This window comes from Phyllobates terribilis, unplaced genomic scaffold, assembly GCF_046119375.1.
Source record: "Phyllobates terribilis strain yellow unplaced genomic scaffold, ASM4611937v1 Scaffold_1__5_contigs__length_1240528914, whole genome shotgun sequence".
NCBI classification, from domain to species: Eukaryota; Metazoa; Chordata; class Amphibia; order Anura; family Dendrobatidae; genus Phyllobates; species Phyllobates terribilis.
Genome location: NW_027362761.1, coordinates 586,934,606 through 586,960,188, shown reverse-complemented (window position 1 = coordinate 586,960,188; position 25,583 = coordinate 586,934,606). Strand labels below are relative to the sequence as shown.

General features: G+C 46.3%; 1 protein-coding gene across 4 annotated transcripts in view; it reads left to right on the top strand.

Annotated features, from left to right (window-relative positions):
- Positions 1-25,583, top strand: part of FYB1 (FYN binding protein 1) — a 268,086-nt gene that overhangs the window by 232,092 nt on the left and 10,411 nt on the right. For all 4 annotated transcript variants that reach the window (XM_073681940.1, XM_073681913.1, XM_073681921.1 and 1 more), the window contains 5 exons: positions 8,386-8,402; positions 9,496-9,556; positions 10,075-10,177; positions 16,377-16,539; positions 23,269-23,302. In XM_073681940.1, the coding sequence (XP_073538041.1) occupies positions 8,386-8,402; positions 9,496-9,556; positions 10,075-10,177; positions 16,377-16,539; positions 23,269-23,302 (378 nt within the window). The remainder of the gene's footprint in view (positions 1-8,385; positions 8,403-9,495; positions 9,557-10,074; positions 10,178-16,376; positions 16,540-23,268; positions 23,303-25,583) is intronic.

Genomic DNA, 25,583 nt, shown 5'->3' with positions numbered 1-25,583 from the left:
TAGCAGTCAGGGGTGCAGGTATAGGGGTGCAGAGGTAGCAGTCAGGGGTGCAGAGGTAACAGTCAGGGTGCAGGTATAGGGGGTGCAGAGATAACAGTCAGGGGTGCAGTTATAGGGGGTGCAGAGGTAACAGCCAGGGGTGCAGGTATAGGGGTGCAGAGGTAGCAGTCAGGGGTGCAGGTATAGGGGGTGCAGAAATAGCAATCAGGGGTGAAGTTATAGGGGGTGCAGAGGTAACAGTCTGGGGTGCTGGTATAGGGGGTAAAAAGTTAGCAATCAGGGGTGCAGGTATAGGGGGTGCAGAGGTAGCAGTCAGGGGTGCAGGTATAGGGGTGCAGAGATAACAGTCAGGGGTGCAGTTATAGGGGGTGCAGAGGTAACAGCCAGGGGTGCAGGTATAGGGGTACAGAGGTAGCAGTCAGGGGTGCAGGTATAGAGGGTGCAGAGGTAGCAGTCAGGGGTGCAGGTATAGGGGGTGCAGAGGTAGCAGTCAGGGGTGTAGGTATAGGGGGTGCAGAGGTAGCAATCAGGGGTGCTGGTATAGGGGTGCAGAGGTAACAGTCAGGGGTGCAGGTATAGGGTGTGCAGAGGTAACAGTCAGGGGTGCTGGTATAGGGGTGCAGAGGTAGCAGTCAGGGGTGCAGGTATAGGGGTTACAGAGCTAGCAGTCAGAGGTGCAGGTATAGGGGGTGCAGAGGTAACAGTCAGGGGTGCAGGTATAGGGGGTACAGAGGTAGCAGTCAGGGGTGCAGGTATAGGGGGTACAGAGGTAGCAGTCAGGGGTGCAGGTATAGGGGGACAGAGGTAGCAGTCAGGGGTGCAGAGGTAGCAGTCAGGGGTGCAGAGGTAACAGTCAGGGTGCAGGTATAGGGGTGCAGAGGTAACAGTCAGGGGTGCAGGTATAGGGGGTACAGAGGTAGCAGTCAGGGGTGCAGGTATAGGGGGTACAGAGGTAGCAGTCAGGGGTGCAGGTATAGGGGGTACAGAGGTAGCAGTCAGGGGTGCAGGTATAGGGGTGCAGAGGTAGCAGTCAGGGGTGCAGAGGTAACAGTCAGGGTGCAGGTATAGGGGGTGCAGAGATAACAGTCAGGGGTGCAGTTATAGGGGGTGCAGAGGTAACAGCCAGGGGTGCAGGTATAGGGGTGCAGAGGTAGCAGTCAGGGGTGCAGGTATAGGGGGTGCAGAAATAGCAATCAGGGGTGAAGTTATAGGGGGTGCAGAGGTAACAGTCTGGGGTGCTGGTATAGGGGGTAAAAAGTTAGCAATCAGGGGTGCAGGTATAGGGGGTGCAGAGGTAGCAGTCAGGGGTGCAGGTATAGGGGTGCAGAGATAACAGTCAGGGGTGCAGTTATAGGGGGTGCAGAGGTAACAGCCAGGGGTGCAGGTATAGGGGTACAGAGGTAGCAGTCAGGGGTGCAGGTATAGAGGGTGCAGAGGTAGCAGTCAGGGGTGCAGGTATAGGGGGTGCAGAGGTAGCAGTCAGGGGTGTAGGTATAGGGGGTGCAGAGGTAGCAATCAGGGGTGCTGGTATAGGGGTGCAGAGGTAACAGTCAGGGGTGCAGGTATAGGGTGTGCAGAGGTAACAGTCAGGGGTGCTGGTATAGGGGTGCAGAGGTAGCAGTCAGGGGTGCAGGTATAGGGCTTACAGAGCTAGCAGTCAGAGGTGCAGGTATAGGGGGTGCAGAGGTAACAGTCAGGGGTGCAGGTATAGGGGTGCAGAGGTAACAGTCAGGGATGCAGGTATAGGGGGTAAAGAGGTAGCAATCAGGGGTGCAGTTATAGGGGGTGCAGAAGTAGCAGTCAGGGGTGCAGGTATAGGGGTGCAGAGATAACAGTCAGGGGTGCAGTTATAGGGGGTGCAGAGGTAACAGCCAGGGGTGCAGGTATAGGGGTGCAGAGGTAGCAGTCAGGGGTGCAGGTATAGGGGGTGCAGAGGTAGCAGTCAGGGGTGCAGGTATAGGGGTGCAGAGGTAGCAGTCAGGGGTGCAGGTATAGGGGGTAAAGAGGTAGCAATCAGGGGTGCAGGTATAGGGGGTACAGAGGTAGCAGTCAAGGGTGCTGGTATAGGGGGTGCAGAGGTAACAGTCAGGGGTGCAGGTATAGGGGGTGCAGAGGTAACAGTCAGGGGTGCAGGTATAGGGGTGCAGAGGTAGCAGTCAAGGGTGCAGGTATAGGGGGTAAAGAGGTAGCAGTCAGGAGTGCAGGTATAGGGGTTGCAGAGGTAACAGTCAGGGGTGCAGGTATAGGGGGTGCAGAGGTAACAGCCAGAGGTGCAGGTATAGGGGGTGCAGAGGTAACAGTCAGGGGTGCAGGTATAGGAGTGCAGAGGTAACAGTCAGGGGTGCAGGTATAGGGGGTAAAGAGATACAACTAAATAGACCCTATAGGGGTAAAGTTGGCATATCCGGGGGGAAATATATCCCAGATTTGCCAAACTGAGCCAACTCATGAAACACATGGGTACATAGGAGAAGAAAGAGTTAATTGGCGTAAAAAATATATAAATTTTTATTCCATCAAGTTAAAAAACGTACATAGTAAAAAGAGAAATGACATAATACGGATAGTATAAAGACACTAATTAGATTACCAATGTAGCAAGATATGTTACAAAGTATACATATATGGTCACGCATATGGTCACAGTGGGACATGAGCAATATAGATAATATAGCATAAGGTTAGTATATCAAGACAATCCAATGAGTGTAATAATATATCAAAAAGTAATCCATAAGTATTCCATAGTCATTGGATTTACACTTGCCATATGCATCAGGTATCCATCTAAATAATGCTCCTGCCCACAAATAATCAGATACATGTCACATAAAACATTTTTTAAGGTAGTCTCTTACCACAAAGAGTGCCAAAAAGGAGGGTAAAGTGCATAAAGGAATGCGTTCTTGATATACTAACCTTATGCTATATTATCTATATTGCTCATGTCCCACTGTGACCATATGCGTGACCATATATGTATACTTTGTAACATATCTTGCTACATTGGTAATCTAATTAGTGTCTTTATACTATCCGTATTATGTAATTTCTCTTTTTACTATGTACGTTTTTTAACTTGATGGAATAAAAATTTATATATTTTTTACGCCAATTAACTCTTTCTTCTCCTATGTACCCATAGGGGGTAAAGAGGTAGCAATCAGGGGTGCAGGTATAGGGGGTGCAGAGCTAGCAATCAGGGGTGCAGGTATAGGGGGTGCAGAGCTAGCAATCAGGGGTGCAGGTATAGAAGTGCAGAGGTAACAGTCAGGGGTGCAGGTATAGGGGTGCAGAGGTAACAGTCAGGGGTGCAGGTATAGGGGTGCAGAGGTAGCAGTCAGGGGTGCAGGTATAGGGGGTGCAGAGGTAGTAGTCAGGGGTGCAGGCATGGAGGGTAGAGAGATAGCAGTAGGGGGTGTAACTATATGATATGGAGAGGTAGCTGTGAGGGGTGCAATTACGGGGGTGCAGAGGTAGCAGTCACACCTGAGTGGGTGGAGGGGTCTCACCACCTAATCAGAAGACCACAGTATTATAAATGGTAGATGGGGTCAGTTACAGATTTTATATTGAGCCACAGGACTTAGTGGATGTGGATGGAGCGAGGGGATTTGCAGCCGCCACTTTTGGGGACATTTGTTTTTTGCATCACATGCAGCATTTGGACTGTGCAGGGGCTTCTGTGGAGGGTAGAATCCGGGTAGATTTGCCCCTCTGTGGTGGGCACTATGGACGGCATCTACCACGTTCACTATCGAGCTGTGAGGTTGGAGTGTGAACGGATTTAGCTCCTATTTCCAGATTATCCGTGGCAGAAATTCATGGAGACGTCAGTGGGAGGACTGGGCAATTCTATGGCAGACGCTCTGGTGTCATCCTACAGGGGACATCTGTTACGTGGGATTACATCTTCCATCAGTCATTTCCTCCAGTCACTAAAGGGCAACACCCCAGGACACTGATAAGTTAAGAGGGGGAGGGGGGAGCATATTAAAAAAAAAAAAAATCTGCCATTTTTGAAAGTTTTATCCCACTTTGGTAAAAAATAACAAGTTTCAGAAATCCCCTTTAAATTTTTATTTTATTTTACTTCTGCAATTAATTAAGAAACCAATTCATTTCTTGAATCACTTCCACCCCCCATGCATCTAAAATGAAAAATGATTCAAGATTTTTTTAAAATTTCCTATGGTTTTGTGACTATAGCTCCTATGCAGAACTATGTATCTCCATGGATACAGACTATTAAGTGTTTGTAGTCTGATCCGGCAGTCGTACTCTCTTCTTCCATTTGTCACTACGACCATATACATGTTTGCATACAGTAGTGGACAGATGGAGCATTATTGCAGGATCTGACTACACAGGGCTTGTTTGTAGTCTGTTACCATGGAGACATATACACACGTGGTCAAAATTGTTGGTCCCCCTCGTTTAACGAAATAAAAACCCACAACGGTCACAGAAATAGCTTGAATCTGACAAACGTAATAATAAATTAAAAATCTATGAAAATGAACAAATGAAAGTCAGACATTGCTTTTCTGCTTCCACAGAATTTAAAAAAAAATTAAACTCATGATATCGGCCTGGACAGAAATGATGGTACCCCTGAAAATAATGTGACAAAAGGGACATGTTAAATCAAGTTGTGTCCACTAATTATCATCACAGGTGTCTACAATCTTGTAATCAGTCAGTGGGCCTGTATATAGGGCTACAGATAATCACTGTGCTGTATATAGGGCTACAGATACTCACTGTGCTGTATATAGAGCTACAGATACTCACTGTGCTGTATATAGGGCTACAGATACTCACTGTGCCTGTATATAGAGCTACAGATACTCACTGTGCTGTATATAGGGCTACAGATACTCACTGTGCTGTATATAGAGCTACAGATACTCACTGTGCTGTATATAGAGCTACAGATACTCACTGTGCTGTATATAGGGCTACAGATACTCACTGTGCTGTATATAGGGCTACAGATAATCACTGTGCTGTATATAGGGCTACAGATACTCACTGTGCTGTTTGGTGACATGGTATGTACCACACTCAACATGGACCAGAGGAAGCAAAGGAAAGAGTTGTCTCAGGAGATTAGAAAGAAAATTATAGACAAGCATGTTAAAGGTAAAGGTTATAAGACCATCTCCAAGCAGCTTGATGTTCCTGTGACTACATTTGCACATATTATTCAGAAATTTAATATCCATAGGACTGTAGCCAACCTCCCTGGACGTGGCCGCAGGAGGAAAACTGATGACAAATCAAAGAGACGGATAATACGAATGGTAACAAAAGAGCCCAGGAAAACTTCTAAAGAGATTAAAGGTGAACTTCAAGCTCAAGGAACATCAGTGTCAGATCGCACCATCCGTCATTGTTTGATCCAAAGTGGACTTCATGGGAGACGACCAAGGAGAACACCATTGTTGAAAAAAAAATCATAAAAAAGCCAGACTGGAATTTGCCAAAGTACATGTTGACAAACCACAAAGCTTCTGGGAGAATGTCCTATGGACAGATGAGACAAAAATGGAACTTTTTGGCAAGGCACATCAGCTCTATGTTCACAGACGGAAAAATGAAGCATATCAAGAAAAGAACACTGTCCCTACTGTGAAACATGGTGGAGGCTCTGTTATGTGCTGGGGCTGCTTTGCTGCATCTGGTATAGGGTGTCTTGAATCTGTGCAGGGTACAATGAAATCTCAAGACTATGAAGGGATTCTAGAGAGAAATGTGCTGCCCAGTGTCAGAAAGCTTGGTCTCAGTCGCAGGTCATGGGTCTTGCAACAGGATAATGACCCAAAACACACAGCTAAAAACACCCAAGAATGGCGAAGAGGAAAACATTGGACTATCCTGAAGTGGCCGTCTATGAGCCCTGACCTAAATCCTATTGAGCATCATGGGAAAGAGCTGAAACTTGCCGTCTGGAGAAGGCAACATTCAACCACGAGACAACTGGAGCAGTTTGCTCATGAGGAGTCGACCAAAATACCTGTCGAGAGGTGCAGAAGTCTCATTGACAGTTACAGGAATCGTGTGATTGCCTCAAAAGGTTGTTCAACAAAATATTAAGTTAAGAAGAACCATCATTTCTGTCCAGGCCGATTTCATCAGTTTAATTATTTTAAGAAGTCTTGTAGAAGCAGAAAAGCAATGTCTGACTTTCATTTGTTCATATTCATAGATTTTTAATTTATTATTACTTTTGTCAGATTCAAGTTATTTCTGTGACCGTTGTGGGTTTTTATTTCGTTAAACGAGGGGTACCGACAATTTTGACCACGTGTGTAAATGTGTAAAATCACATGAAAAATTGATTCTTTTAGGATTTAAAGGAGTATTTAGGCTTTGATATGAAGTCAGTGGCCCTTCTCACCTCCTGATCTGGACGTGAGCGGGGCCAGAATACCCCTTTAAGGTGCAGTAACAAATGTCTGTGAAGATGGGCATAGGAATTAAGAGTTTCCCCGTCTTCCCAACTCACAACCTTCCTACCTTTGACGTCTGTGATTCTACTAACTGCTGCAATGACCTTGTTCCCCTCCTGTGATCTCTGCCTTGGCTGTGACACCATTGCCGTACTCCTTTTATGATTTTGCTTACTTCTATTATCTTGTTCTTACGTTCATGCCGCCATAATTAATATAAATATCTCAGTTTCATGCATTTGCTATAAGATCTTTGCTTGCTGTCATTCAGCAGGAACCTTCACTGTTCACTTCCAGTGGCTACAAGTCGGTCGTGGTCATGTGAAGATTTTACAGATGGATTTTTTTTTTTGAAAGAGCTTGCAAAAACAAACACTTTTGCAATTTACTGCTTATTAAAATTTTCATCCGTTCTTGAGATATTAACACTCAAGACCGACCACCTCTTCTGTCTTATTTTTAATCACTGCGCTAATTCTATCCGGGATTAGGAGGTAACAGCGCTCTCTAGTGATCCCCGGCTTACAAGTTCAATAGAAAAGAGCTTGTAAGCACTGGGCGTGTTCTGCTTTCTAGCAGCGGTGGGCGGTCTCCAAGGCAACTGTTGAAAAGAAAACAGTTGATATCTCAAGAATGGCGGAACATTTTAATAAACAGTAAATTACAAAAGTGCTTGGTTTTACAAGCTCTATCCGACCATACCCATTCATGGAAGTTAAAGTATAACCCTTTAAGGGCTTATTCACATATCAGTTTTTCAATGCGCCATTTCTAAAACAGCACATAGACCAATAAAGTTTAGTGGAACCATTCACACATCTGTTTTTAACTGATCCATTGCTAAGTGACAATTTAAAAAGTTAGTTTTAGTTTTTACACAATTTGGAGCCAATTTTCGCTTTTTGCTCTATATTCCATCCTTCAAAAAAAAATATACATATATTTTTCTGGCCAGAGAGCGTAATGAGGGTTTGTTTTTTTGTGGGGGGATGTGTTGTAGTTTTGAATGACACCAATCAATTTCCCTGAAAATAGGGGGAAAAAAAATCCCAGTGGGATGAAATGGTAAAAGAAAAAAAACAATATTTTTCGATTTATTTTTTTGTGCAGTAAAAATAATTCTTCGGGTCGACACCAAAATAATTATAATTTTTAATTATTTTAGTGGTTAAAAAAATCAGAATTTTGTTGGAGCCATGTTAGGGCTTCGGTTTTTTGTTGTTTTTTTATGTGTGGGGAGCTGTACTTTTTATTTGTACAACATTTTGATTGTTTTTTTTCTTGCATTTTTTGGGAGGAAGTGCCATGACCAAAAAAAAATAATTCGTGAGTTTCAATTTTTTTCCTCTTTTTTCTGTTACCGTTTGAGTTAATTATAAAAACGAATCAAATTCATTTAGAATTGCCCAAAATGAATGAATTCAGACAAATCTGAATTTTGGGATTCGCATGAATTTGGCAAAGACAGAATTTGCTGAATTCTAAAGGGCAAGGAAGGAATTAAAATAGAATTGAACAATTATACTCGTCTCTCTCCGGCACTTAGTTGTCCATCGGTGCCGCATCCGTCTGCTCTACAGCCCCGTCCCGGCATCTTCGGCTCCTCAGTGCTGGCTAGACCTCAGAGTGGTATGATGTTTCCCTACGATGCCAAAGGGGAGGGGCCAAAGGTGCAAGGACGCTTCCGGAGAAGACGACTGAAAACGGATCGGAAGCGGATGTGTGAATGGAGCCTGAGACGTCTGGTCGCTTTCAGGTCTTGTGTCTTATAGATATCAGTGAGGTGTGCGTCTGCGAGCGCCTCTGCCAGAAACCTTTCTCCTCCCCTAATGTGCGCGGGTGTTAACCAGATATTTTGTAATGTCAGGAAATATTATATTAAAGAAACCGCTATCATTATATTAATATAAAATTCTCTATATGTTTACAGGGGAAACTCTACTTTTGGTAAGTAACTTTCTGCTTACTTTACTGGATGGGAATGTTGTAATTTTAGCAGTTGTTTTTTAATTGTTGCTCAGGAGTGTACTGCTCCCCCGCCTCCTGCTTGAGATAGTGCGCTCCTGCTTGCTTGACAGCTCAGGCCTGAAGCATTGTGGCGCCGCCTAACCAAACTGTACGCTCAACCATGCTGCAAGCAGAGTCACCTCTTGTCTCTGCAGCATCAGATGAGTACAGGGGCACTGAAGCAGAGCAAAATCAGGAGCTAAAAACACAACTCAGCAATCCAGGCCAGCTTCAGAGCAGCGCTTACAAGCTCTACTGGAAATAGCTAGTAAACACTGCACATGATCCGCCATGTCTGCTAGACTGCAGAGGTGGCCATTAACCTAGGCAACCTTTGGTAAACCACAAAAAAATGCAATTTTAATTATCAGGTGAGGTGAATTTTTATTAAACAACAAATTAGAAAGTTGCTTTTTTTTACAAGCATTTTCCAATTATACCAATCTCTGAAGATGGAAATAACCCTTTAAGGCACTGTTCATTTGTTTGCTCCATTCAAAGTCAAACATACCAGACAAACCAGTGCAACACGATAGATAGATAGATAGATAGATAGATAGATAGATAGATAGATAGATTTTTTTCAGGCAGGACCTGTCACCAGTTCAAAACTCACTAGTTTTACTCTAATTTTATTCCCACTACTCCCCTGAGTATTCCGCTTTTTGTAATTTTTAAATCGACCTTACGGTTCCAGAGATATGGTCCTTTTAAATTAGTACTAAGTGCTCAAAGGCTCCTCGGGGGCGGGTCTTTAAGCAACCACACCCCTCGAAAAAGCCCATTAAAAGAACACTAAGTAAAAAAGGCCAATATCTCTGAAACCGTATGTCGGATTTAAAAAAAATAAAAAACAGAAAACTCAGGGGAACAGCGGGAAAAAAATAACAGCAAAAACTAGCCACAGTTGATCAGGTGTTTTTCTAGTCATCTACAATACAACATGCCGATTTTGTGCCCAGATGTAGCAGAGCTGACATTACAATGATTATGTTGTGCGCAGAGATAACATTTTGGTCCATTCTTTGAGCAGAAAGTGACGTTTACGACGATGTGGACTCCAGTGATTTCCCACCTCCTCCAGTAGAGAGCAGGTAAGAAGAATGTACGAGAGTGGAGTCAGTACCAGATATGAATGATCAGATATGTATAGGAACATTAGTAACAAAGAAAATGACGGCACTTCCACAACAAGAAATAGGTGTGAACAGGTGCTTACTAAGAGGAGCTACCTCCATGTACAATGAACAAACAAAGTAGCACTCTGTAACGCTGAGTATGTAAATATGAAGTATGAAATATGAATAGCATTACTGCTGTAGAATATAGAAATAAATGAGAAATCTTAGCGCATAAATTGGCCAATTCATGTGTACCTGACAGCTGCGATAAGGCGTTTCTCGATGTCAGGACCTAACAATGTGAATACCTCTCTAAGGGACATCCGTCTGCTTATGTGTGGGAAAGTAAGATCCTGATGCATATTTACATACTCAGCGTTACAGAGTGCTACTTTGTTTGTTCAATGTATAGGAACATTGTCCAATCTCAATTGCAATTTATGAAAAGTAACGTTGACTCCGGCCATCGTTATATTTTGTATTCTTTTCAGTTTATCTGTAACTTCAAGAGATTCTATCGTCAGGAAGTCTCCCGACCTACAGACCATAAAAAGGATAAAAAAAGAGGAAAAGGAATTCAGGAAAAAATTCAAGGTAATTATATAAATTATACAGGATGATGGGACTTTGGACACGTCTTCCGATCAATGCCGAGTCGTTTTAACCTTCTCTGTTGCCAGCACTGGTGTCGTGTAAAGTTGGCTGCTATACAAAAAAGAACATAAGTACAGTCATATATATAGGACTGTCCAAAGCACCTGTGACGGCGGTGGCTGTGGACCCCTGCACCAAAAAAACAGGCTTGACCTGGAATTGCATAAATAAGTGGCTACCTGGTCTTCACGGGTGCCTCTGATGGTGAGGATAGGCTTGGGCCTTTAGGATAGCCACCAGGTGCCACTCCAGGGCAGTGCCTGGACCTGCAGCAGCAGAAGGGTCAGAGACACAAACGGGAATAAACAGAGACGTGGTCAGGAAGTCCGAGGGGTGGTCAGGGGCGTACATAGGAATCATGGGGCCCCATAGCAGAAGTTCTAATTGCCCCCCCCCCCCCCAAAAAAAATGTAAATAATTGTCAGGGTCACAGAAGATCAGATCTCACAACTTTCCAGCCTTTATATAGTAATTTTCCTCCTGCTGAAGTCCTAGATTCCTTTTTCATTGCCTCATAAAGTGTGATGCCAACAAAAGTGCCCCCCCCAAACACAGTATGATACCCCCATGGTGAATTCCTCCACATTCACAGTATAATGACTCTATTGTACCCCACCTCAACTCCCAAGTCAAAGTATGGTGACCCCAACCCAGTATGATCCCCCAACTGTGACCGCCACACAGCCCTCCATGCAGTATAATGGGCCTACATACATTATAATGGCCCCACACCTCTCCACACTCCACAGAGTATAATGCACTCGCCATGGTCCTCCATACAGTATAAGGCACTCACCATGGTCCTCCACACAGTATAATGCACTCGCCATGATCCTCTATACAGTATAATGCCCTCATCATGGTCCTCCACTCAGTATAATGCACTCCCCAGGGTCCTCCACTCAGTATAATGCACTCGCCATGATCCTCCATACAGTATAATGCACTCACCATGGTCCTCCATACAGTATAAGGCACTTGCCATGGTCCTCCACACAGTATAATGCACTCGCCATAATCCTCCATACAGTATAATGCACTCACCATGGTCCTCCACTCAGTATAATGCACTCGCCATGGTCCTCCACACGGTATAAGACACTCGCCATGGTCCTCCACACAGTATAATGCACTCGCCATGGTCCTCCACACAGTATAAGACGCTCGCCATGGTCCTCCATACAGTATAAGACACTCGCCATGGTCCTCCACACAGTATAAGACACTCGCCATGGTCCTCAACACACTATAAGACACTCGCCATGGTCCTCCACACAGTATAATGCACTCGCCATGGACCTCCACACAGTATAATGCACTCGCCATGGTCCTCCACGCAGTATAATGCACTCGCCATGGTCCTCCACGCAGTGTAATGAACTCGCCATGGTCCTCCACGCAGTATAATGAACTCCCCATGGTCCTCCACGCAGTATAATGCTCTCCCCACGGTCCTGTATGCAGTATAATGCACTCGCCATGATCCTCCACACAGTATAATGCACTCTCCATGGTCCTCCACACAGTATAATCCACTCGCCATGGTCCTCCACACGGTATAAGACACTCACCATGGTCCTCCACGCGGTATAAGACACTCATCATGTTTCTCCACGCAGTATAATGCACTCGCCATGGTCGTCTACTCAGTATAATGCACTCCCCATGGTCCTCCACACAGTATAATCCACTCGCCATGGTCCTCCACACGGTATAAGACACTCACCATGGTCCTCCACGCGGTATAAGACACTCATCATGTTTCTCCACGCAGTATAATGCACTCGCCATGGTCGTCTACTCAGTATAATGCTCTCTCCATGGTCCTGTATGCAGTATAATGCATTCGCCATGGTCCTCCACACAGTATAATGCACTCCCCATGGTCCTCCACACAGTATAATGCACTCCCCATGGTCCTTCACACAGTATAATGCACTCCCCATGGTCCTCCACGCAGTATAATGCACTCCCAATGGTCCTGAACACAGTATAATGCACCCCATGGTCCTGTACGCAGTATAATGCAGCCCCCCATAGGGTAAAATGCAGCTTCCCCCCACCATAGGGTAAAATGCAGCCCCCAGTCCTCCAGTTTTATCAGTACTCACTGATTTATAAATAAATCCATACTTACCGCTCCTCGTTCCCCGCTGCTTCAGTCTCTGCAGCTCGGCTCTGTCATCACCTCAGCAGCTGCCAGCTCCACTGTCTGACAGAGCGTGGAGCGTCATCACGCCGCTGCGTCAGACGCAGAGGAGGAATGATGGGAGATGGAGTGTCACATAACGTTCCCTCCTCCATCATTGCTATCAACCAGGGCCGACTCCAGGCTTTCGTGGGCCCCGGGCAAAAGAGTCTCAGTGGGCCCTTTAATACATACCAACATTCATGATGCACAGATAAGGGGGAGAAATATATATATATAGTACACAGGGCCCAGGCTGTCCCCTCATCCTTCATATATGCAGACACGCACACACACAGTACCCAGACATGCGCACGCACACACACACATTACACAGACACGCACACACACAGTACGCAGACACACACACAGTATGCAGACATGCACACACACAGTACGCAGACACACGCGCACACAGTAAGCAGACATGTGCACACAGTACGCAAACATGCGCACACACACAGTACGCAGACATGCACACACACAGTATGCAAACATGCACACACAGTACGCAGACACGCGCGCACACAGTAAGCAGACGTGCACACACACAGTACGCAGACACACGCGCACACAGTAAGCAGACATGTGCACACAGTACGCAGACATGCGCACACACACAGTACGCAGACATGCACACACACAGTATGCAAACATGCACACACACAGTACGCAGACATGTGCACACACACAGTACGCAGACATGCGCACACACAGTATGCAAACATGCACACACACAGTACGCAGACATGCCCACACACGGTAGGCAGACATGCACACATATGGAACGCAGACATGCACGCACACGGTAAGCAGACATGCACGCACACGGTAGGCAGACATGCACGCATATGGAACGCAGACATGCACGCACACGGTAGGCAGACATACACGCATATGGAACGCAGACATGCACGCACACGGTAAGCAGACATGCACGCACATGGTAAGCAGACATGCACGCACACGGTAAGCAGACATGCACGCACACAGTAAGCAGACATGCACGCACAAGGTAAGCAGACATGCACATGGTACACAGATATGCACATACACAAACAGATACACAGATAAGTACACATACAGACATATGTACATACTGTATTTGAACACATTCTTAAAAACACATAAAACAGAATAAATATATATATATATATATACACAGTCATACACACTGACATACACACAAGACACATTAGAAATATATTTAATATGGGGATTGGGGAATATGGCGACACGCCTCACGCACATGCCCCTTGGTCTGTGTCCGGTCCAGCTGTGCAGGGCCGCCGGCTTGTCTGATGGCCATCACAGGCCCTGGACCATCAGAGGGACCCACTCACCGTTGGGGCCCACACCGCTTCCCCAGCATCTCCGCAGGGAGGACCTCCGGCGGTGTTTGATTGCCAGCACTTCATAAGGGCCCCCCTCCTGCTCCACCGGTGCTGCTTAATTGACAGCGCTTCATCAGGGCCCCCTTCTGGGCCTCCCTTTGTCAGGACCCTCCTCGGGGCCTCCCTTCATCAGTGCCCCCCTCGGGGCCTGCCTTCATCAGGGCCCCCCTCGGGGCCTTCCTTCATCAGGGTCTCCCTTCATCAGGACCCCTTCTTCATCGGGGCCCCCCTCCTGCACCCTCTGCTCCGCTGCTTGATTGCCGCCGCTGCCCCCCCGGCACTGTTTTCAGGCATGGCCACGCGCAGTGTGCTGTGTGGCTGCGTCTGCTAGTAATGACGGTAGGGGCGAGCACAATTAAAGGCGCAGTGTCGCCCCTGCCGTGTCATTACTACAATACACAGCTGCACAGTGCACTGCTCGTGGCCATGCCTGCAGACAGTGCCGGTGGGTGGTGGCAGCAATCAAGCAGCTGAGCGGGGAGTGCAGGAGGGGGGGCGACTGCTATGGGGCCCCCCCAGCTCATGGGCCCCATAGCAGCCGCGTGGCCTGCCGCCATTGGCGGTACGCCACTGGGTCAGATTAAATGAGAGAACAAGCAGGGTTGGTAACAGGAAAGTCAGAACAATGCAACACCTTGACAGAGCATTAGGGCAAACGGCAACTAGGAGCTAAGCTCAGGCAAGGAGTGGAGGAAGGAGCTGCCTAATATACCACCTGCTGGCAGGGGATAGACCAGGAAAGCAGAACTCTGCAGGATACGGTGTTTGCAAATTTCTGCAGAGTCTGGCCGCCCCTCACTGGAGATTCTCAGCAACAGGAGGAACTACTAGTAGTGCTGGAAGTGGCTGCAAGAGGCATCCCAGCGAGAAGGTCAGACACTGGCTGGAGCGGAGCGGTGCACGCGGTGAGTAGGGCAATGCTTACAAGCCGTGCGAATCACCGGCGTGACTAACCAGTCTGTCTTAGAGAGTTTCATTGGGCCACTTAGTAAAGTCTAAAGTTGTCTCACTCCCCTATTTATGCAAAGAAGCGTGTGTGTGGGGACAGGGAAGGTAGAGGAGCTGGGGAGGGGGTTAAACACTGCTTAAATAATTATGAAAGTAGAGACACGGATTGAGCTGCTGTTTTCTAGTAAGTGTTTATCTCACCCCCAGGGCAAAATTCACAGTTACAGTGCTCAGTACTAATTTATAATGTCTTCCATGCTGCTTCTTTCCAGTAAGTGTTTTATCTAAACCCATAGCTGGATTCCCAGCTACATTGCTTAGTATTTTATTTATCTCAGTTATATAGCAAAATTAATTCCATAGCGTCTTACAGACATCACCATCACTGTCTCCATTGGGGCTCACACTCTAAATATGCTATCAGTATGTCTTTGGAGTAGTAGTAGTAATACAGTATTGCTGTACAATGTCCTCCATGCTGCTGCCTTTTTTTCGAATGTTTTATCACACCCCAGAGATAAACTCACAGCTACTTTGCTCAGTACTGCTGTGTAATGTTTTCTGAGCCACAGCTCAGTAAGTGTATTATCGCACCCCAGAGCTATATTCTCAGCCATCCTGACTAGTACTAGTACTAGTGTATAATTTCCTCCATGCTGCTGTTTGCTAATAAGTATTTAGCTCAATGCTGTGCTGAATTCACAGCTACACTGTTCATAACTGCTATATGATATCTTACATGCTGCTTTCTAGTAAGTGTTTGATCTAACCCCAGGGCTGAATTCAGAGTTACACTGCTCTTTGTTGTTGCATAATGTCCTCCATGCTGCTGCTTTCTAGTAAATACTTGCTAAATCCAGTGCTGAATTCACAGCTACACTGTTCACAACTGCTATATAATATCCTACATGCTGCTTTCTAGTGTTTGATCCCACCCCAGAGCTGAATTCACAGCTCTTTATTGCTTTCTAGTAAGTATTTAGCGCACCCCTGTACTACATTCTCAGCTACACTGCTCAGAACTGATATATGATATCTTACATGCTGGATTCTAGAAAGTTTTCTTTCATTATATTTTTGAGCTGGCTTCACAGCTACTCTTCTTGGTATTGCTATATAATGTCCCCCATGCTGCTGCTGCTTCTGAACATGTGGCTACATAGCTACAGGAGAGCAGGAATCCCTCGTTTCTGTGTGTGCTTTGTATGGGAGACATAATAGAAGCTGGTCTTCACCCACTAGCTCAGAGACCACTGCAAATGATAGATTGTGTATGCAGAGAGAAAACTGGTGAAAAATACAGAATACAAATCATAAAATGGCTAGAAATAGTGTTATTCCTTATATACACACACACACCATCTTACCCAGAAAAGTCACATGAAACAACAGGTACACATTAAAGACTATTCTGGCCCACGGACAAGTTGACAGATGCCTCCAATGCCTATGTGGTCATATCTATACTTCTATAGTATGGAGGTGTTATTTATGCACATTGTAGCAGTATATGTGTGTATAGTTTGGCAGCATTATATTCCTGATGTTCCCATGAGCCCCTTCCTTGATCCTGGGGACGCCCATGTAACATAAAGTTTCTGTTCTGCAGTTTACAGGTGAGATCCGAGTGTTGTCAACAGTCCAGGTAGTAACGAATCTGGCAACGAAGAAGTGGGGATTCAAGGATCTCCCCCTGAAGCCCGGAGAAACGCTGAGCGTGATACAGCACGGAAATGACAATACGCTTCTATGTAAAAATAATGAGGGAAAATGTAAGTACACGCAATGCAGGACAAATGGCAGATGTTCAGACCAGCGTCGGGGTGATCCCCTCTCCGATAAATTATGATCAAAAGTGACGATGATATAATGGAAAGTGCAAAACAGATTCAATTTCGGTATAATTTTTATTTCATAAATCATTAGCACACAAGAAAAATTAGCAATTTTGCAATAAATAGCTCACCATAAATGAGAACACCCCAACAGATTTGTCGGAAAACCTTTCGTTTCCTTTCAGAATCCACGTTTTCTATGGGGTACCATACTACAAAATACTCCCACAAATGTCGGCCATTGATTGCAAACAAGATTTGTGATTTTGCACCCAAAAAAGTAATTTTCCTAACAAATACATTCCAGACCATGTTGCAAAAATGAGTACACCCTAATGAAAGTCTTAGGAGCAAAGCTTTAGACTACAAAATTCTAATTAACAAGAATTCACCCACAGGTCAGTCTAATTCTTCATTACACCGGTGTCCAGCAGACGGGTGACTATAAAAGGGGGATACGTAACAAAGAAAACACTTTCCCATTTCATGCCGTCAGCAATGGCACCACATGGAAGAGAAATGTCACCAGAAAGGTGAAGACTACAAGAAGATCAGCAAAGCTTTACTTATCAGTCAGATACTGGAGCAAAAGTGATACAAAAATGTAACGAAGATGGAACTGCAACCATCTTACAGAGACGTCCAGGTAACTACAGAAGTTACTACCTAAACAGGAGCGTCTTCTGATGAGAAGGGGGAAGAAAATCCACATGTGAGTTCACTGCAGTTATCTAAAGAAGTAGAAAGGGGAACCGGGGTGATACAATCCGGAGTACACTGAAGGTAGCATGGGGGCGACCACGAAGGATCTGCTCCTAAAGCCCAGGCACAAAAAAGTCGCCTACAATTTGCCCGGGTGCAGGCTAAGAAATCTGAAGATGCTGGGACTCTATACTATGGAGTGATGAGACCAAGAGAAAGGTTTTTGGAACTGATGACTGCAAGGGCTTTGTACTCCTCACATCTGTATCGCAAAGGTGAGGAGTACAAAGAAAAATGCGTAGTGCTGACAGTGAGTAATGGTGGTGGCCGTGTCCTTATGTTGGGCTGCATAAGCTACTGGTGTCAGGGGCACATGAGCTGCTGGTGTCGGGGGCACATGAGCTGCTGGTGTCGGGGGGCACATGAGCTGCTGGTGTTGGGGGCACATGCTTCTGTTGGTGTCGGAGAGCACATGAGCTGCTGGTGTCGGGGGAGCACATGAGCTGCTGGTGTTGGGGGCACATGAGCTGCTGGTGTCGGGGGCACATGAGCTGCTGGTGTCGGGAGGCACATGAGCTGCTGGTGTTGGGGGCACATGCTTCTGTTGGTGTCGGAGAGCACATGAGCTGCTGGTGTCAGGGGGCACATGAGCTGCTGGTGTCAGGGGGCACATGAGCTGCTGGTGTCAGGGGGCACATGAGTTGCTGGTGTCAGGGGGCACATGCTTCTGTTGGTGTCGGGGAGCACATGAGTTACTGGTGTCGGGGGAGCACATGAGATGCTGGTGTCGGGGGAGCACATGAGCTGCTGGTGTCAGGGGGCACATGCTTCTGTTGGTGTCGGAGAGCACATGAGCTGCTGGTGTTGGGGGAGCACATGAGCTGCTGGTGTCAGGGGGCACATGCTTCTGTTGGTGTCGGGGAGCACATGAGTTGCTGGTGTCGGGGGAGCACATGAGTTGCTGGTGTCGGGGGAGCACATGAGCTGCTGGTGTCGGGGGAGCACATGAGCTGCTGGTGTCGGGGGAGCACATGAGCTGCTGGTGTCGGGGGAGCACATGAGCTGCTGGTGTCGGGGGAGCACATGAGCAGCTGGTGTCGGGGAGCACATGAGCTGCTGGTGTCGGGGACACATGAGCTGCTGGTGTCGGGGGGCACATGAGCTGCTGGTGTCGGGGGGCTCATGAGTTGCTTTGGTCGGGGGTTACATGTCATTTATGGCTTCATGAATTCATAGATGTTCTGCTCTATGACAGAGAAGATGCCGCCATCACTCCGGCCCTCGGTAGACTTGCACTTTTCCAACATAACAATGATACAAAACTCACAACTGCTACATTTCTGAAGAACAGGATGAAAGTGACTCAGTGATCAAGTGTCTCCTGATCTGACCCCAACCGGACACCTATGGGGATTTCTGAAGAGACGAGTAGTCATCACTCTGCATCCAGCATCCAGGCTCTAGAAGAATGGAGAAAGATCGATGTTGCAATATCTCACCAACTTGTTCCTTCCCAACCTATAAGAATCAGTACCATCCTTATAAATCATGGATGTCATACAAAATACTACATGTAGCATTTTTTGATGTGGGGTGTACTCATTTTTGCATCTAATAATTTGAGTAAAGCTGAAGATTTTGTAATGAAAGTTCTATTATTAACCTTACTGTAACATTATGGGTTAAAAATGTTTTCTTTGAAACTCAGTCTTGTCAAAATTTGAAAAATTTGTTCTTGTGTTCAGTGAAATATGGATTCAAATATTCGGGAGTGAACTCATTTATGATAATCCCTGTAGATCTTATCAGGGAAATCTATTTCTTTCACTTTCTGGATTGATTTTTCACTCTTAATTGAGTGGATGAAATCTCTATTCAGTGAAGACAGATTTTCCCATTACTGAGATAGGAGAAGACAGTTGGTGCTTCTACAATTCTATGGAGGGGGAGGAGCTAGAGGCGACACAGACATAGAGGGGAGGAGCTAGAGGAGACACGGAGAGGGGAGGAGCTAGAGGAGACACAGGCATAGAGGGAGGAGCTAGAGGAGACACAGAGAGGGGAGGAGCTAGAGGAGACACAGACATAGAGGGGAGGAGCTAGAGGAGACACAGACATAGAGGGGAGGAGCTAGAGGAGACACGGAGAGGGGAGGAGCTAGAGGAGACACAGGCATAGAGGGAGGAGCTAGAGGAGACACAGAGAGGGGAGGAGCTAGAGGAGACACAGACATAGAGGGGAGGAGCTAGAGGAGACACAGAGAGGGGAGGAGCTAGAGGAGACACAGACATAGAGGGAGGAGCTAGAGGAGACACAGAGAGGGGAGGAGCTAGAGGAGACACAGACATAGAGGGAGGAGCTAGAGGAGACACAGACATAGATGAGGAGCTAGAGGTGACACAGAGAGGGGAGGAGCTAGAGGAGACACAGACATAGAGGGGAGGAGCTAGAGGAGACACAGAGAGGGGAGGAGCTAGAGGAGACACATACATAGATGAGGAGCTAGAGGAGACACAGACATAGAGGGGAGGAGCTAGAGGAGACACATACATAGAGGGGAGGAGCTAGAGGAGACACAGAGAGGGGAGGAGCTAGAGGAGACACATACATAGATGAGGAGCTAGAGGAGACACAGACATAGATGAGGAGCTAGAGGAGACACAGACATAGATGAGGAGCTAGAGGAGACACATACATAGATGAGGAGCTAGAGGAGACACAGACATAGAGGGGAGGAGCTAGAGGAGACACATACATAGAGGGGAGGAGCTAGAGGAGACACAGAGAGGGGAGGAGCTAGAGGAGACACATACATAGATGAGGAGCTAGAGGAGACACAGACATAGATGAGGAGCTAGAGGAGACACATACATAGAGGGGAGGAGCTAGAGGAGACACAAACATAGAGGGGAGGAGCTAGAGGAGACACAGGCATAGAGGGGAGGAGCTAGAGGAGACACAGAGAGGGGAGGAGCTAGAGGAGACACAGACATAGAGGGAGGAGCTAGAGGAGACACAGAGAGGGGAGGAGCTAGAGGAGGCACAGACATAGAGGGAGGAGCTAGAGGAGACACAGACATAGATGAGGAGCTAGAGGTGACACAGAGAGGGGAGGAGCTAGAGGCGACACAGACATAGAGGGGAGGAGCTAGAGGAGACACAGAGAGGGGAGGAGCTAGAGGAGACACAGACATAGAGGGAGGAGCTAGAGGAGACACAGAGAGGGGAGGAGCTAGAGGAGACACAGACATAGAGGGAGGAGCTAGAGGAGACACAGACATAGATGAGGAGCTAGAGGTGACAGAGAGGGGAGGAGCTAGAGGAGACACATACATAGAGGGGAGGAGCTAGAGGAGACACAGAGAGGGGAGGAGCTAGAGGAGACACAGACATAGAGGGGAGGAGCTAGAGGAGACACATACATAGAGGGGAGGAGCTAGAGGAGACACAGAGAGGGGAGGAGCTAGAGGAGACACATACATAGAGGGGAGGAGCTAGAGGAGACACAGACATAGAGGGGAGGAGCTAGAGGAGACACAGACATAGAGGGGAGGAGCTAGAGGAGACACAGACATAGAGGGGAGGAGCTAGAGGAGACACAGACATAGAGGGGAGGAGCTGGAGGAGACACAGACATAGATGAGGAGCTAGAGGAGACACAGAGAGGGGAGGAGCTAGAGGAGACACAGGCATAGAGGGGAGGAGCTAGAGGAGACAGGCATAGAGGGGAGGAGCTAGAGGAGACACAGACATAGAGGGGAGGAGCTAGAGGAGACACAGAGAGGGGAGGAGCTAGAGGAGATACATACATAGAGGGGAGGAGCTAGAGGAGACACAGACATAGAGGGGAGGAGCTAGAGGAGACACAGACATAGAGGGGAGGAGCTAGAGGAGACACAGAGGGGAGGAGCTAGAGGAGACACAGGCATAGAGGGGAGGAGCTAGAGGAGACACAGAGAGGGGAGGAGCTAGAATAGACACAGGCATAGAGGGGAGGAGCTAGAAGAGACACAGGCATAGAGGGGAGGAGCTAGAGGAGACATAGACATAGAGGCGAGGAGCTAGAGCAGACACAGACATAGAGGGGAGGAGCTAGAGGAGACAGACAGAGGGGAGGAGCTAGAGGAGACACAGGAATAGAGGGGAGGAGCTAGAGGAGACACAGGCATAGAGGCGAGGAGCTAGAGGAGACACAGGCATAGAGGGGAGGAGCTAGAGGTGACACAGACATAGAGGGGAGGAGCTAGAGGAGACAGAGGGGAGGAGCTGGAGGAGACAGGTATAGAGGAGAGGAGCTAGAGGAGACACAGGCATAGAGGGGAGGAGCTAGAGGTGACACAGACATAGAGGGGAGGAGCTAGAGGTGACACAGACATAGAGGGGAGGAGCTAGAGGTGACACAGACATAGAGGGGAGGAGCTAGAGGAGACACAGGCATAGAGGGGAGGAGCTAGAGGAGACACAGACATAGAGGGGAGGAGCTAGAGGTGACAGGCATAGAGGCGAGGAGCTAGAGGAGACACAGGCATAGAGGGGAGGAGCTAGAGGTGACACAGACAGAGGGGAGGAGCTAGAGGAGACAGAGGGGAGGAGCTGGAGGAGACAGGTATAGAGGAGAGGAGCTAGAGGAGACACAGACATAGAGGGGAGGAGCTAGAAGAGACAGGCATAGAGGGGAGGAGCTAGAGGAGACACAGACATAGAGGGGAGGAGCTAGAGGAGACACAGGCATAGAGGCGAGGAGCTAGAGGAGACACAGGCATAGAGGGGAGGAGCTAGAGGTGACACAGACATAGAGGGGAGGAGCTAGAGGAGACACAGACATAGAGGGGAGGAGCTAGAGGTGACACAGACATAGAGGGGAGGAGCTAGAGGAGACACAGACATAGAGGAGAGGAGCTAGAGGTGACACAGACAGAGGGGAGGAGCTAGAGGAGACACAGGCATAGAGGGGAGGAGCTAGAAGAGACAGGCATAGAGGGGAGGAGCTAGAGGAGACACAGGCATAGAGGGGACGCCTGCACACAGGATCACACAGTAGTGGGCGACCGATGAGGAGAGGGATGAGAGTGCACCTGAGCTGACAGTTTGTGTGTGCGCGCCCTTGCTTGACCCTTGCAGTGTCAGTGTGCACACACAGGGCTGGAGATTCGATTCAGGCGGCACTTGAAGTGAGCGCTGTCAATCAAGCTGAGGGCTGTGGAACAAATCACTGAGCCCTAATAATAAAATGACAAAACAATTTATGTAAAACCAAAGTGGTGCCATCTACACTGCAGAGCTGATCAGTGCAGGGGCTGAGCCCTCAGCGAGAGGCCTGTTGCACTATATTCACACCTTACATTTTTGCTACATTTTTATTTTCTGCATTTTTTTTTATGCAAATTAAAAACCTGCTTTTTTACAGTCCCAGAGAAAGCTCTGAGACTTCACAAATCTCCTGCACGCACTTAAGTTTTATTTCCAGTCTGAATTTGAAATCTGCAGCTCGTCAATTCTTTTGCTGTTTTTGAAGTTGTTTTTCACCCATAAAAAAAGCAATGAAAAAGTGAAAAACCCTGCAAAAAAAAAAAAATTAAATGCTTTTTGTGGCATCTTTGAAGCATTTTTTTGGTGACCAAGACTTAAGGTATTAAACATGTACTGTAAACAGATCACAAGTAATCCACACTTGGAAACGCAGCAAAAAAAAAAACGCAACAAAAATGGTGTGAAATTTCCAAAAAACTGAGCAGGTTTTGGCTGCAGAAAAAAATGCTGCGTGTGAACATACCTTAGTGTGACATTGTTACAAGATATCATACTGCACATTTACTCACCTGCATGAATCCTGGGGCAACTAACCACCTAAGTGGCCAAATTACTGATTTTGTGCTTCTTTTCTGCTGCTGCTATTAAGGCTTGTACACATTCGGATCATTGTAATTATTTAGCTGTTAATTTTGTTGTTTTTTTTGGCCTCAGATGGTTATGTATCCGGAAGCAACATAATGGATAAGTAAGTATCGGCATATTTTATTAAATTAGAAGTCAGATTCGCAGGCGCTCGCCATGTAGGATCCCATCAGGGTTGGATACACCTGCGCTTGGCATCTGGTCTTCCCCTGTAATGGCAGCCGGGATCATAGATAGCTGGAATTACTTACATTGTCACCTTCTAGTGCTATATTGAGTGCGTCACACTGTGACCTCTTCAGAGTGAGTTAACTGTGAAACCGTCAGTGAGCTCGTTCTCTTTTATCCATCTTTTTCTGAGCTCCACTCAGACCACAAGAAGATAAAATTGTGATAATTTAACCACGGTGATAACTTTGGTGCATTTTAAGACTAAGGTCCCTGATTCATCATACAAAATTCTGGCGTAAAACTGTTAGAAATGTCACAATTTTTTTTTTTTCTTGTTTTTTTTTTTGCTACAATCGTAGTTGTGCAAAAAAAAAAATTGCAACTTTTGATGGTTTTAGTCCTGGCCAGATCTGCTTTTTTCCAATTTGTTGGAGCTTAAGGAATTTGACACATCTTATTCCAGCAAACTCAAAACAATAGGAAATCTGCCGCATTGATTGAAGCCCACAAGAAACGATATAAAAAAAGTTGGCAAAAGACAAAAGTAAAATGGCATTTTTTCACATTCTCGCCCTAAAAATAAAGAAATAAATATTAATCAGTAACTTATATCTCCCCAAAAATGGAGAATTGAAAAAAATAAAAATGGCGACATCATTTTTTTTGTGCTATTATTTTGCACAAGTTGAAAAAAACATATAAAACATTACGCGTTTGGTATTTTTATGTATCACATCAACCCACAGAATAAAGGTGACTCGTGCCACATCGTGAAGGACGCAAAATCTGGCACTAAAAAAATCTATTCTGTTAAAAGTTAAAAAAGTTATTAAAAGTTTACTAAACCCCAAGCTGATGCCAGTGAGAGATACAAGTCATCCTGCAAACAAATAACCAAGCCTTCATATGCCTAGAATCATGGAAAAATAAAAAAATTATGATCTCTGAAACACAATGATAAAAAGAATTTTGGGGACTTTTTTTCTTATTATTTAAATATAGTTATTTTGAGCTAATCATAATATTTGCGATTGGTGCAAATATTTTTAATGAAACCCTTTTGTCTTTAGCTGATTCTTTGTTTCCCTGGATATTTCTGGCTGCAAAGTGAGTTAACTGAGGATCCATCAGTGAGCTCATTTTGATGGGGAGTTTTTTACTCTTTTATCTGTTATTGACGCGTTTAGACAGGATGTGTTTCACGGTCCGTATGCGCACTAAAATGCCACGACTGACCGTGGGTCACAGATGAGACTGTTCGGGAGACCCACGGTCAGTCCAGGCTTTGTCGTCCATATACAGTCATGGCCAAATGTTTTGAGAATGACACCAAAATTATATTTTCACATGATCGGCTGGCCTCTGGTTTTTAATAGTGTTTGTCTGATGTTTATATCACATACAGAAATATAATTGCAATCATATTATGAGTACCAATAGGTTATATTGACAGTTAGAATGAGTTAATGCAGCAAGTCAATATTTGCAGTGTTGCCCCTTCTTCTTCAAGACCTCTGTAATTCTCCCTGGCATGCTCTCAATCAACTTTTGGATCAAATCCTGACTGATAGCAGTCCATTCTTGCATAATCAATGCTTGCATTTTGCCAGAATTTGTTGGTTTTTGTTTGTCCACCCGTCTCTTGATGATTGACCACAAGTTCTCAATGGGATTAAGATCTGGGGGGTTTCCAGGCCATGGACCCAAAATCTCTATGTTTTGTTCCATGAGCCATTTAGTTATCACCTTTGCTTTATGGCAAGGTGCTCCATCATGCTGGAAAAGGCATTGTTGGGCGCCAAACTGCTCTTGGACGGTTGGGAGAAGTTGCTCTTGGAGGACATTCTGGTACCATTCTTTATTCATGGCTGTGTTTTTAGGCAAGACTGTGAGTGAGCCGATTCCCTTGGCTGAGAAGCAACCCCACACATGAATGGTTTCAGGATGCTTTACAGTTGGCATGAGACAAGACTGGTGGTAGCGCTCACCTCTTCTTCTCCGAATAAGCTGTTTTCCAGATGTCCCAAACAATCGAAAAGGGGATTCATCAGAGAAAATGACTTTGCCCCAGTCCTCAGCAGTCCACTCCCTGTACCTTTTGCAGAATATCAGTCGGTCCCTGATGTTTTTTCTGGAGAGAAGTGGCTTCTTTGCTGCCCTCCTTGAAACCAGCCTGTAGCGTCGGCATCCCTGCCCTCTGCTAGGCAGGGACG